Source organism: Tamandua tetradactyla, chromosome 10 (genome assembly GCF_023851605.1).
Source record: "Tamandua tetradactyla isolate mTamTet1 chromosome 10, mTamTet1.pri, whole genome shotgun sequence".
Taxonomy (NCBI): Eukaryota; Metazoa; Chordata; class Mammalia; order Pilosa; family Myrmecophagidae; genus Tamandua; species Tamandua tetradactyla.
The window spans coordinates 17,512,822-17,526,901 of record NC_135336.1 but is presented as its reverse complement, the minus strand read 5'-3'; the positions used below and the strand labels follow the sequence as shown (position 1 = coordinate 17,526,901).

Below are 14,080 nucleotides of genomic sequence, written 5' to 3'. Positions count from 1 at the left end.
AGATTCAGTTGTCAAACTGCCAATTTATCTTTATTTTTTCTAGCTACTTAACAATATAAAAAAGTTCATATTTCTTCATGGTCATATCTTTTCCCAGCTTTTCAAAGATTCAATAGTAGAAACCACCAAATGCTGCAACAACACAGAATAAAGTGTCCTAAAAAACAAACAAACAGAAAACATACACATACAAACATCCAGAATGTTAGTATTAATCAGTTAATTAGGGCAGCAGAGACAATTGAAATTGACACCACCCATATCTTTGTCAATTTTGTCACTATTCTTAAAGAAAAAAAGGGTTACCAGAGTATACCTATAAAGTTGCTTGACTGAGCATAACCATAAAATTGCTCGCTAATGGCAGGATGGATAAAGAATGATATTTTCTGAATACAGAAATAAAATGCAAATTAATGAACTAATTAATGCATACTCATAAAATAATTATTTCCATTTTCTTGACTTATCATAGAAATAAAATAATGCAAGAAATGCCTTGAGCTTCTTGGAGTAAAAGCATTACCCAACCCTAGAGTTATACTGTAATATTCCTGAAAATAAAAATAAACAGTGCCTTATCCTAAACTCTAGGTACGGGCAAATGGTCTCTGGTATCTTTCCTTAATTGGTAAAATTTATTTGTCCATTGTTTAGCTCAGAATCTCAAAATGCCTTCCAGATCCCAGATTAAACTTATTAAAAACACTTTTTAGGTACTTATTACAAGAGTTCCACCTGCCTCAGCAACTCAATCCAGTTTCTGTTCTACTCTAATTCTCACTTTATTAATTTACAGCCTGGACATTTCTGGGAGCAAGTATAAAATAACAAAATATATAAAATGTCGGTGGCAATAATTTACTAATGTTTACATGTAACCTCTTTTTAAAGATTTCTCTCTTTTTTGTGCTCGGTTTTGAGAAATGGCTTTGAGATAAAATAAAGTATTATTGAAAGAAAAATCACCTTTGATCCTGGAACCCTTGCCACACAAATTTGTTTGCAGTTTAGCAAAGTGGAGTATGTCTATTAGCACTAAATAAACAATATGTTATTCCCAAATTCAAATTTGTGAAAATTTACATCATTTGCTATGGGTCTCCTTGTCCATAATCAGCACACTAGATTTCTACTTTAGTAACACAAAAATAACATCAAAATCATCTCACCCAAAAAGTTTCTAAGACAAATGTCTAAAATTTAAGTGTTCTCAAATTTAAGAAATAAATATTAAGTAATGTGATTTGAAATGCACACATTTTCTCAGAACGGAAAAAAAAGAGTTCCAAATATACTTACATTCATGAAAACATCATGAGTGTAATTATCAGTGTCAGCATCCCAGAAACAACGAGCACCCATGCTAAAAAGTCAAAGAAAGAAGAATTAATAGCAGCATTAACAAGGATCTGAACTGCACATGCCCCATGAGCAAAAGTTTTCCTTCTTATATTTCAGTGTTTCCCAACTTTTTTAACTGGTTGATACTCAGAGAAAAACATATTTGCACAGCAGAGTACACTGGGTAAACTGGAAGGGAATGGAATCAGATGAGGCTGCTTGCAGCTGAAGGTGACCAGCCCATAGACTCTAGCAGCCTCAGACCCTCCCTGGATGCCCTGAGAGCTGAAGTGCTCAGTACCTTGAAGTCTTTACTACTCTGGATGGGGAGCTCAATTATAGATTCCTTCAGCTAAGATATTGTTGTGTGACTTTTAGAAGATACAGCACCTAAGACTTATGACTGAAATGGGTTTGATTCTTACACAAAGATATGAGAAGTTAGATATAAGAGATTATTTAGTCCAACTCAATCATTTTTTTAAAGTCCCAGAAAAGTAAAGGCCAAACTCTGAACTAGAAATCAGTCTTCTAATTAAAAAGTCCACTATTATCTCTAAAGGATGCTATGCAACCTCTAAATTCTCTCTGATACACTGTCTACATTCAAGCATTCCCCTCTCCCCAGTTCTTGGGTAAAGAAACAGCTAGTCAAAATAAAAGCAAATTAAAAATTGGAAACAACTTAAATGCCCACTGGTACAGGATTAGTAAATAAAATTATGGTATTTTCTGGCAATGAAATTCTATGCAGCCATTAAAAAGATGTTTTACAAAAAAAATTTGAAGAATATGAAAAGATGTTCACAGTATGTTAAGTGAAATTTTAAAATGTCTGATTTATCTGCATTAAATTTTATTGAGTGCTTACTTTGTGCCAGCCATTGGTCTAACAGCTTTACATATATTAAATCATAATCCTAGAGATAGATACTATTACTATATCTATTTAATATGCATGAAGACTAAGGGCCAGAGAAATTAAGCAAACTTGTCCAAGATAATATAACTGGTAAGTGACAAAGCTTGGCTTTGAACCCAAGCAGTTCAGCTTTAAGGCCACAGAGAAAGATACATGTATACTATATTACATTGGTTCATTTTTAGAAGTCATTTAAAATAATTTATATAGAAGAATGTGGTTCAGGTGTCAGCTTGGCCTGGTGAACGTGCCTAGTTCTGTTGCTGTGGACATGAGCCAATGTTATGTGAACCTCATCCTGTGCTCATTACATCTGCAGTCGGCTAAGAGGCATGTCTGCCGTAATGGATGATGTTTGATTTAATTGGCTGGTGCTTAAACGAGCGAGCTTAACATAGCACAGCCCAAGCAGCTCAGCATACCTTAACTGGGCACTTGCAGCCCAGGGGCCTTTGGAGATGCAGAAAGGAATAACCCCGGGGAGAGATGTTGGAACCCAGAGGCCTGGAGAGAAGGCCAACAGAGATCGTCTTGTGCTTCCCACATAAGAAAGAACCTCGGTCGAAAGTTAGCTGCCTTTCCTCTGAAGAACTAACAAAATAAATCCCCTTTTATTAAAAGCCAATCTATCTCAGGTGTGTTGCATTCCTGGCAGCTAGCAAACTAGAAGAGGTTCCCCTACAGTCTAATATTTCACAATTTTTAAATCAAGAAATTTCTACCTCTTTCCAAACTGCAGCAGTAACAATATGAAATAAAGTTAATTTGCTCAATTGATCAGTTAACAAAAAGCAGTGACAATATGAAATAACATTAATCTGCCTAATTGAACAATCAACAAGTATTTAACTAGCAACTACTGTATGTCCAGAAATATTAAAATCTGTTCCCTATCTTCAAACAATTCCCAATTTAATCAGGTGAAAAAAATGTGTATACATAAAAATAAGATAATTGATAGGTGGTGCTGTATTTATAGGTTATCAGGATTAAAAGGAATTGTAATGTCTATCTAGTCCAAGCCTCCAAGATGTGCAATATTTAAATAAAATCCGCAGAAGGGCTACAGAATTGAAGGGACTTTAGAGGGGAGTAACTGTCAAAGAAAACTTCAGGAAGAAAGTGGTACTTAAACTGAGTTGAACCACATGAAGGCATTAAAAATTTCTTCAAGCAACACTTGTTGAATATCCATTATATATTGTGTATTAGGAAAAATGCTAGGTGCAATTGATTCAAAGATATATAAAATACAATCTTTGCCTTCAGACTATGGTCTTTTTACTATCATTCCCCAATGAAAGGAACCAGAGCTCCTTAGCAAAGTGGCCGATTCCAGTTCTAGGGCTGGAAATGTACAAGATAAACCTGGGTTTGTTTTTTTTACAAAAAAATCCTGAGCCATACCAGAAACCTGGGCCACACCAGAAAGAAATACATATATATTTTTTGGATTTGGAGGATTATGGAAAGATGGTAGAGTAGAAAGCTCCAGGAATCAGTCCCTCCACCAAAACACCTATTGAACTAGCAGGAACTGTCTAGATAAACTATTTTGAAACGCTGGAGTCTAGTGGAACATTGTGTATCCAGTAAAGACCTGGATGAGGAGACTGCATTTCACTCTTCATGCAGCAGCTACCAACCCCATCCCCCAGCACATGGCAGGCAGGGCTCCTCACATAGCTTGCTGGTGCCAGGGTGGGGCCTTGTCTTCCAAAATTCCAGGGAATATGGTCTGGTTGTTGATCACTGCTTTTGATCAGCTACTTCAAATCACTGGGGGACCAGGTGTGAGGGCCTTTATTATTAAAATGACAGGCAAAAGCAGCAGAGTAATCCTAAAGAGGCAGTATCTATTTTTGTTTTCTCTGTTCATTCCCCATTTGGGAGGGAAAAAAAAAGTCTGTAAAACTATTTGAAAAGAAAAATAGTTTGAAAAGGTCACAGATTGATGGCTCCAGCCTTAGCATCAACCATAAAAACCTAGCAATCTCAGTGACCTGGCCCATTTGTCATGGAATTGAGAATGTCTTCTTGACCAAAAGAGGGAAAAGAAATGAAACAAAATAAAGTTTCAGTGGCTAAGAGATTTCAAATAGAGTTGAGAGGTCATTCTGGAGGTTACTCTTATGCAAGCTTCAGTCAGATATTGCTAATTGCCATGTTATGCCAAGCTCCAACCAACAGTATTCCTGAAAACCCTACAGAAAACCCTGGGCTCTTTCTATTATAAAGGTTTTACTTAGTAAGTTTATTTTTTTCACAAACTTAAAACCTCCACATTCTTCGTATGCCAGACAAGCCCTGAAACCCAGAGAGTAGAGTCTCTCCAAGAATATCAACCAGTTTCATTCCTCTACCCCATAAGGTTGACACCCCTTTCCAGAATGAAGACGTTAAAATGGTCATTGCCCAGATATCCCTGAAAATTGAGAGAAAGCTCAAATGAGAGGGAGGAGATATAATTGAGAAATTAAGATTTAACAAATGATTATGATGACTGACTCATTACATAGATATTTCTTTTTAGTCTCAGCTAGACTAAACCCACACCATACTTTGAAATTTGCTCTATAACTACTTGTTAAACTGGACTTTGAAATGTATCACTTTTCTGCATATGTTATATTTCACAATAAAAATGTTTAAAAAGGCAGTATTTATTGAGCAGGTTTCATGTGCAATTTACTTTAACATTTATTGTTATGACCTTCACAACAACACAGAAATGTAGGGAAAAAAAATGGGCAAAAGACTTGAATAACATTTTTCCAAACAAGATATACAAATGCCCAAAAAGCACATGAAATGATGCTCAACATCATTAGCCATCAGGAAAATGCAAATCAAAACCACAATGAGACACCCTTTCACAGCCACTAAAATAGCTACTATTAAAGAAACAAAAAATAACAAACGATGGAGAAGATGTGGAGAAATAGGAACACTCATTCATTGTTGGTGGGAATGTAAAATGGTGCAGCCACTGTGGAAAACAGTTCAGCGGTTCCTCAGAAAGTTAAGTATAGAATTACCGTATCACCTGGCAATCCCAATACTAGGTACATACTCAAGAGAATTAAGAGCAGGGACTCAAACAGTTATTTGCACACGGATGTTTATAGTGGCATTATTCATAATTGTCAAAAGATTGAAGCAACCCAAGTAACCATCAATAGATTAATGGATAAACAAAATGTGGTGTACATATACATATATAATGAAATATTATTTGGATATAAAAACAAATGAAGTTCTGATCCATGTGACAATATATATGACACCTTGAAAACATCATGTTGCGTGAAATAAAGGACAAATATTGTACGATCTCACTGATATGAAATAAGTAAATTCACAGAGTCAGAAACTAGAATTCAGATTACCAGGGGATTGGAATGGATATGGAGAATGGGGAGTTAATTCTTAATTGGTAAGAATGATGGAAAAGTTTTGGAAATGGAGCATGGTGATAGTTGCACAATTCTGAATATAACTGACAGGACTGAATTATATATTTGAAAGTGGTTAAAGGGAAATTGTAGGTTGTATAAAAAATTTTTTAAAAACCATAGGACTGTACAACACAAAAAGTGAGCATTAATGTAACCAATAGACTATAGTTAATGGTACAATTATAATAGTTTTATGTATTATATAGATATCACCTTTTTAGTTAAGGTATATTGGAGAAGCTGAAGGGAAGTGCCTGAAAATACAAAGCTGTGTTCCAGTAGCCATGTTTCTTGTAGGTGACTGTATAATGATATAGCTTTTGCAGTGTGACTGTGTGATTGTGAAAACCTTGTGTCTGATGCTCCTTTTATCTATGGTATGGACAGATGAATAAAACATATGGATTAAAAATAAATAATAGGGGGAACAAATGTTAAAATAAATTTAATAGATTAAGATGCTAGTGATCAATGAAAGGGAGTGATAAGGCGTATAGAAAAAAAATAGGGGAAACAAAGGCTAAAATATATTGGGTAGATGGAAATATGAGCAGTCAATGAGAGGAAACGGTAAGGGGTATGGTATATATCAGTTTTTTTCTTTTTTCTTTTTATTTCTTTTTCTGAATTGATGCAACTATTCTAAGAAATGATCATGGTGATGAATATACAACTATGTGATGAAATTGTGAGTTATTGATTATATAACAAGAATGGAATAATCATATGGTAAGAATGTTCATGTTTGTTTGTTGTTATGTTTAAAACAAATAAATAAATAAAAAATTTTTAAAAATTAAAAAAACATAGGACTGCACAATACAAAGAGTGAGCACCAATGTAAACATTAGACTGCAGTTACTGGTACAATTATAATATTCTTTCATCAATTATGACTACCACACTAATGCAAGATGTTAATAATGGCAGAGTGAAACAATAATATGGGAACTCTGTATTTTCTGCATGATTTTTCTGCAAATATACAACTTCTCTGATTTAAAAACAATTATTAAAAAATTAAAAAGAAAGTTTACAGGTGGGAATGCAGGGGTGAATAAGGAGCCAGTGAACAAAAGAGAATAAGCAAGTCAGACAAGTGATATTAAAGTAATAATTCTTAAAACCAGTGAATTTTAAGAAATAGAAGCCATAGCTAAGAACAAGAGCTAAGAAAGGTCTCAGATAACTTTAAAGAAAATAATTAAGGAGAGTAGTAGGACCCAAAACTGAGCCACAAGGGATATGGGAAAAAATATATACACATAATCCCATTTTTCCCATGGGAGAATATACACATAAATCCTAAAAGATTTATTAGCCTACAGACAGCATGAAAACTGAGTTACCTGGTGAAGCTCACCCAGCCTGTTAACCTTACTGTTCATACCAAGACATCTTTGGTTCACAGATACATTTTGTATACAGTCCTTTCCTTACACTCCTTGCAAAGAAACAATTTTACTGAACTGTTAAGAGAATAAATATCTAATAAGTATACATGAATAAAACAAGAAGGAAAAACTAATTACTCACAATACGCCTTCACCTCTTTGTTCTCCAATCACTACTTGCACCACCATTTTATATCGGTCAAATCCCATTTCTAGAAAGAAAGAATAAGAAAATTATCTATAAGTAAGTATATGAAATTATTTACTGAAGACGAATTTGCCCAGAAATGGGCATAAGCACTCAGCCCACAAGAACTTACTGAACATGGTCATAAACTTGAGAGTCAGAGAGACTGGAGGGCAAATCCGAACTGTAAACTTATTAAGTGTGTAATCTTAGAGAAATTATTTAATTTTTCAATTTAAGTCTCCCTCATCTGTTAAATGGGTATATCACCACCTATTTCCCAGGGGTGATATAAGATTAAATGAGCTAAAACACAGCCATTTATAAAACATGTAGAACCATACTGATACATAGTAATCTCTCAACAAACCTTAGCTTCTTTCCTTTCATCTTACTCTTAAACCAGGCCCTGAGCTAGGTCCTTGATATACAGAAGTAAATAAGACACTCTTATTGCCTTAAAAAGCTCACAGTATTTGGGAAAACAGATATGAAAATGTAGCATAGAGTACAGAGGTGGGGAGTGGGGTCCTCCGTTTATCTGGGCAGAAAGAAGGAATGACCAGAAAAGATTTCATGAAAGATGTGACAAATGAGCTAAATCTTAAAGGAAGAGTAGGAATTTACCAGGCCCCACAATGTCTCTCCATTCAATGGGAAGGGAATAGCATGTCCAGAGGCAGGAGAGTGTGGGGACTTTAGGAAACTCCAAGCTGTTCAGTAAGGTAGACAAGAAAAAGAAGCATAAATTTCTAGAGTTCATCAAGGTGGCTTAGCACAATTCACTTCCAGAAACTAAACGGCTAAAACAGCAAAATTCTGAACATTTTAATTCTAAATCTAAAGAGAAGAAAACTGAACTGCTCCTTTTCACATCAGGGAACAATGGAAACAGTAAAAACAAACAAACAAAAACCATGTGAAATGGCAAAGTTGAAACAGAACTGACTCTCTTCAATGAAAGTAAAGGCCCCACAGTTCTGAGGGAAAAATAAAATAGTCTTAAGTACAGTGGGAGTGGAGTCAAGAAATAATACACATGGTAACAGAGCATTTTGATATTAAAGGCTGAGTAAAACAGAAAAAAGTTGAATGGCAATATGTGAAGATGCAACAGTAACAAAGAATAACAAAAAAGAAAGATACCTATTATGCAAAAGACAAAAAACTCAACCTGAAAGATGATATAAGCCAAGAAAGAGGCAAAGATTCCTTACAAGTAACTCACAAAGTAGAACAGTGTAAACTCATAAATTCAATAAAATTAAGTGCTCAACAATCAGATTATAAAACAAAAGAAAGAGATGAAAAGGAAGATTAATAGTTTTAAACAAACCGAATACCTACACAATATTGCAGAACTAAAAAATTCAAATGGCAAGAGACAGACAGATACAAATGAAAATTGAATTACTGGCTTGAGTTGGTCCCAAATCAATGTCAATGAAGAAGGAAGAAATTATGGCAGAGGAAAACTAATAAATATGACAAAGATGTTAAGAAGACAAAGATGATTCAACATAACAGTATTTGGTTACCTGAACAAATCTGGATCCAACAAATGTAACAGGAAATGTATTCAGAGTTGTAAAAAAATTATCCTGATGTGAAAAAATAAAATTTGCAGATTGAAAGACATTAAAGATTCAACATGAAGCCACACCCTAGAAAAGCTACTGAGCATTGAGGTTAAGGATAGGATTCTTTAAGCAGAGAACATCAGGCTGCCCTCAGATTTCTTCACAGTAATAATCAATGCCAGAAGAGAAGCAAAGTCTACAAGGTTCTTGAGGAAATAAATTATTACCTCAAAATATCATATTCATCCAAAAGGTATTCTAATTGAAAGGCAAAATGCAGACATTCTCAAATATGAAAGAACCCAGGGAACATAGCATTTATGAGACCTTCCTGAAAAGACCTGACAACAAAATTTCATCAGGTAAGAGCTGAACCAAAATCAAGAATTCAGCAATGGAAATGACATGGTAAAAGCACTCAATGATGAGCAATTATTCCATTTAGATTTCAAATAAATACAATACAATTATGGGCAGTAGATCTATAGTATCTCATTTTTATTAAAGTATTTATTTATCCGTATATATATACATGGAAAAATATCTGATATATTCTAATTTTATTTTTTTCTACATTATTTAAATTATTTATAATGCACATGTATCTTTTATAAAAATGTTAATGGTGAATGCTCATAAATAAGTCTGAAAACAAAGATGTTAACTTTTTAGCATAATATAAATAGGACTGATATTCTCCTTTGTTCTTTTTCGTATTTTTTAATTTCTCAAAGTTAAAACAAATTAAGAAAAAGAAGGAAATACTCAAAAATATTAAACAGAAACTAACTTTGGGTAGCAGAATTTCACATAATTTAAAAAATAAGAATTTTATGTGTTCTTTTCTGGATTGCCCAGGTTTAATACAATGAGCATGTATTACTTTTACAAAGCCATTCCTGCCCACTCCCCCATCTTATCTTTAAAAAAGGACAGATAGAGAGAAAGGATTTTTCAGATGATGTAACATTATTAAAAAGAGAACAAGAGAGAGAGAGAACAGTGAAAGAAAAGCACAAAATGTGCTCTGTGAGGTTCAGTGAGGTAAGGAGTAAAGGATTTGGCTGGACAGATGGAATGAAGCCAGACTGTGTGGGTTCTGAACGCCAGCCTAGCAATTGATAGCTTGATGGGAAAAACAGCCAAGGGTTATGGGGGAAAAGAGCTCCTGTAATTCCTGTTCTTTCTGAAAACTAGGATTTCTTGGACAGTGGTTTTCTACAATGTTTTCTTTCCCATCTTTACTTTTTCCCACAATCTGCAAAAACCTACATGAGTTAAAGGCACAAAATAATTATAGAAAACTAGACACTGAAGAGAAATTCGTCTTTAAACGAATGGAACCCACAGCTTAAGTCACTTGTTTAAAGATGGGGATGGGACATGGGTAAAATGGGTGTTTGAGGCAAATCATACCCAGTTATCACCATGATTACCTTTTAATTTATCCTTAATTTTTTCTGATAAATGTTTTGTAAGCTGAGGCATTTCTTCTGGAGAATACTCAGCATTTGCCAGTTCCTCCTTGAGTACAGCATGGATACAGTCTTTAACCAGAGAGGGTCTGAACCTAAATGAAACAATTTGAGAACATCTAATCAGTAACTCCAAAATGCAATTTACCTCCACATCTCAATTTTCCCCAGCTTTTTGAAATTAGTACCATTTAATCCTTCTTTTTTCATACTTTTTTAGTTCATACTGAAAAGTAATATAACTAATTTAAGAAAAAAAGTTATATTCTGAATTTATATCCCCAGCCTGGACCTCTTCCCTGAACTTCAGACAACATATTCCAACATTATTCTCCATTAGGATATTGTGTTAGTTAGATTTAGTTGTCAGCTTGGCCAGGTGAGCATACCTAGTTCTGTTGCTGCGGACATAAGCCAATGGTATGTGAACCTCATCTGTTGCTAATTACATCTGCAGTCGGCTAGGAGGCATGTCTGCTGCAATGAGTGACATTTGACTTAACTGGCTGGTGCTTAAATGAGAGATAGCAACATAGCACAGCTAAGCAGCTCAGCATTCCTCATCTCAGCACTTGCAGCTCAGCCCAGGCCTTTGGAGATGCAGAAAGAAGTCACCCTGGGGAAGTTGTTGGAACCCAGGGGCCTGGAGAGAAGACCAGCAGAGACCATCCTTGCCTTCCACGTAAGAAAGAACCTCAGTGGAAAGTTAGCTGCCTTTCCTCTGAAGAACAAACAAAATAAATCCCCTTTTATTAAAAGCCAATCCGTCTCTGGTGTGTTGCATTCTGGCAGCTGGCAAACTAGAACAGGATGTGTACTAGGCAACTCTAACCTAGTACATCCAACATTGAGCTTCTGTGTCTCCTCTCCCCAAACCTAGGTCTTCTTTACCTATCTCAATCAATGGAAATTCCATTCTTCCAGTTGTATAATGTTCAAAAACCCTGGTGTCAGCCTTATACCTTTCTCCTACAGCCTTATCCATTAATGAGCAAATGCTATCAGTTAACCTTCAAAATTAAACTAAAATTCAACCACTTCTAAACACCTCATTGCCCTCTATTACTTACCTCCTGGATTTCAATGGTTTCTTAACAAGTCTCCCTTATGCATCAGTCTTTGCCTCTACAACCAATTCTCAATACAGCTACCAGACTAATCCTGTTAAAACACAGGTCAGATCATAACATTCCTCTATTCAAAATACTCCACATTTCCCATCTCACCCAGAGTAAAAGCCTAAGTCCTCACTGTGACTTGCAAGGTCCCATGGGATCAAACCCACCCCTAACCCCCACCAACTCTCTGACCTTATTTTCTACTACTTCTTACCCCCTAGTTCTCTCCAGTAAGGTTCCAGTGGCCTTTCCTATGTTTCCTGACCACACCATACATGGAAACCTTAGTGCCTCTACATTTGCTGTTGCCTGTGCTTGAAATGCTCTTCCTCTCTACATCTGCATGGCTAGCTCTCTCATTCAGAAGTCATCTTCCCTGGCTACCCTAAACCTTCCAACCACCCTCCTATCATTTCATATCTTCCTTCCTGGCACTTATTACTATCCGATACACTATACAGTTAAGGTATGTAATTTTATCGTGTTTGTTGTCCTTCTATTCCACTAGAACACAAACTCCATGAGAACAGGGATTTTTGTCTGTTTTTTTCACTGATGAAACACCCATTTCCAAGAACAGGACCGAATGCATAGTAGGCATTTAATAAATATTTGTTGAATGAATGAATTATTGAACAAATTAAGGCAGAGAAAAGGAAAAAAGCTGCCCCTAATTTCACCACCCTAACCATCTCATTTTGGTTGTATTTTTATTAACTACAACACTAGGCTCCTTTTCTGGGCTATATGTTCTATCAGTTGATTTGTCTATCATGTGCAAGTTACCAGAACGTTTTAAGTTTTGAGTTTAATATTTGGTAGCACTAGTATCTCCTCATTCTTTTTGCCTTTTTAAAAAGCATTTTAAATTGTGAAATGTAACATATTCAAAAAACAATATTTCAAAGTATATTTTAACAAGTCGTTACAGAACTGATTTCAAAGTTTGGTACAGGTTACAGTTCCACAATTTCAGGTATTTCCTTCTAGCTGCTCCAAAACACTGGAGACTAAAAAGAAATATCAATATAATAATTCAGTAGTCATACTCATTTGTTAAATCCTAACTTCTCTGTTATAACTCCTCCTTCTCCTTTGATCCTTCTCCCAGTCTTTACAGATAGTTGGACTATGCCTATTCTAACTTTTTTTCATGTTGAAAAGGGGTGTCAACAATATGGGATGGGGAAGGGAACTCGTTGATGTTCCTGGAGAGAATGGCAGCTCCAGGTTTCAGGACTTATCTGGCCTAGAAACCATCTGACGGTTTTGGGTTTCTGAAAAGTAACCTTAGTGCGTGCTCATTACCTTTTACACGTATTTTCTTTGCCCTCTTGCCTACTTGTTCTCACAGATAAACTTCAGAATTATTGTCAAATTTCTAAGACTTGATCTGTTTGAAATCTGGTTTTCCTATTAACAAACATACTATTCCTGGTTCTTCCCTTAAGCTTTTTCTATCCTTAATAAAATGTTAATGTTTCCTTCAAACAAGTCACCCATAATCTCATAGGCTTATTCCTACATAATATTTGTTAATTTTGTTCTGTACTGTCTTACAACAGTGAGAAACATGCTGAATGGTATTCTATGCATCTAGAACCATTTACCAAGATAACTGAACACACCTCTACCGTCGCTCATTTTACCTAAGGTGAAACTCCTGCATGAAATTTTATCATGATGATACCAAAGTTCCTAGCTTCTAATGCGCCCCAAGTACGAGAATCAGCAAACAATCTGATATCAAACAGAGAAGGGGTTTAGGGTGTCTTTCTTTTTTTAAAAAAAAAAAATCTTTTTCTCTTGAGAAGATTAAGTTAGTGACTTTGTCTAACTTAATTTTTACCTTAATTCCGGGAAAGTAAGGGGGTGGAGGGCCAACGGCCTCAGCTTACTACCCGGGAAGGACTTTATACATATAGGTTCCGTGCCCTGCAGAAGAGTAAGCGCATTCTGGTATATGTGTGCACACGGTAACCCCCGAAACACCGCTGAAGGGCACTCGACGCAAGCCAGTTGTATTCCACCTCTCTCTCCAGTCCGTCCTTTTCCTTTCCCTGGAGCCACACTCGATTTCTCCTAGAACCATCCATTCCCATCGCTCCAAGTTAAAACACTCCCGGCGCCCTAACGGCGGATCCCGTCCCCCACTGACCCCAGCAGCTGAAAGCCTGAGATGAGCAAGGATGTTGGAACAGCGCAGTCTCTCCCCACTCCGCCCCGCCCCCACCGGCCAGGCCCCGCCCCCACCGGCCAGGCCCCGCCCCACCGTTTCCTCTCGCCGCTCTCCAACGCCTGGGCTTGCAGGCGAGCTCTGCCTTCCCCACCCAACGCTCTCGCAGATCGCTCCCACCACATCCAGTCTACTACCCGCCTTTGCTGGAAAACGGGCCGCAATACATAGGTGTTCTCAGGCTCCCTTATATTCTTCTCAGTTTCAGGAGGCCCGTCACCCACAGAGAAGGACACTGCGGCCGATGCAGACATGGCCCGGGCTTCTCGGCCCGGATGTATTTCGCGACGAAGGCCTGGCTGGTCGCAGCAGGCTGCGGCTGCTCGCTGGGAAACCGTCGCCTGGGCGACAGGCTCGCGTTTAGCC

At 36.6% G+C, this 14,080-nt stretch overlaps 1 protein-coding gene across 1 annotated transcript; it reads right to left on the bottom strand.

Moving 5' to 3' along the window:
* Positions 1-3: 3 nt before the first annotated feature.
* DYNLT2B (dynein light chain Tctex-type 2B) lies at positions 4-14,080 on the bottom strand. The gene is made up of 5 exons (XM_077118003.1): positions 13,856-14,080; positions 10,322-10,455; positions 7,261-7,330; positions 1,303-1,366; positions 4-157 (listed from the first exon to the last, which is right to left on the bottom strand). Exons 1-5 carry the CDS (start codon positions 13,966-13,968, stop codon positions 110-112), a joined length of 429 nt encoding a protein of 142 aa, XP_076974118.1. The 5' UTR covers positions 13,969-14,080; the 3' UTR covers positions 4-109.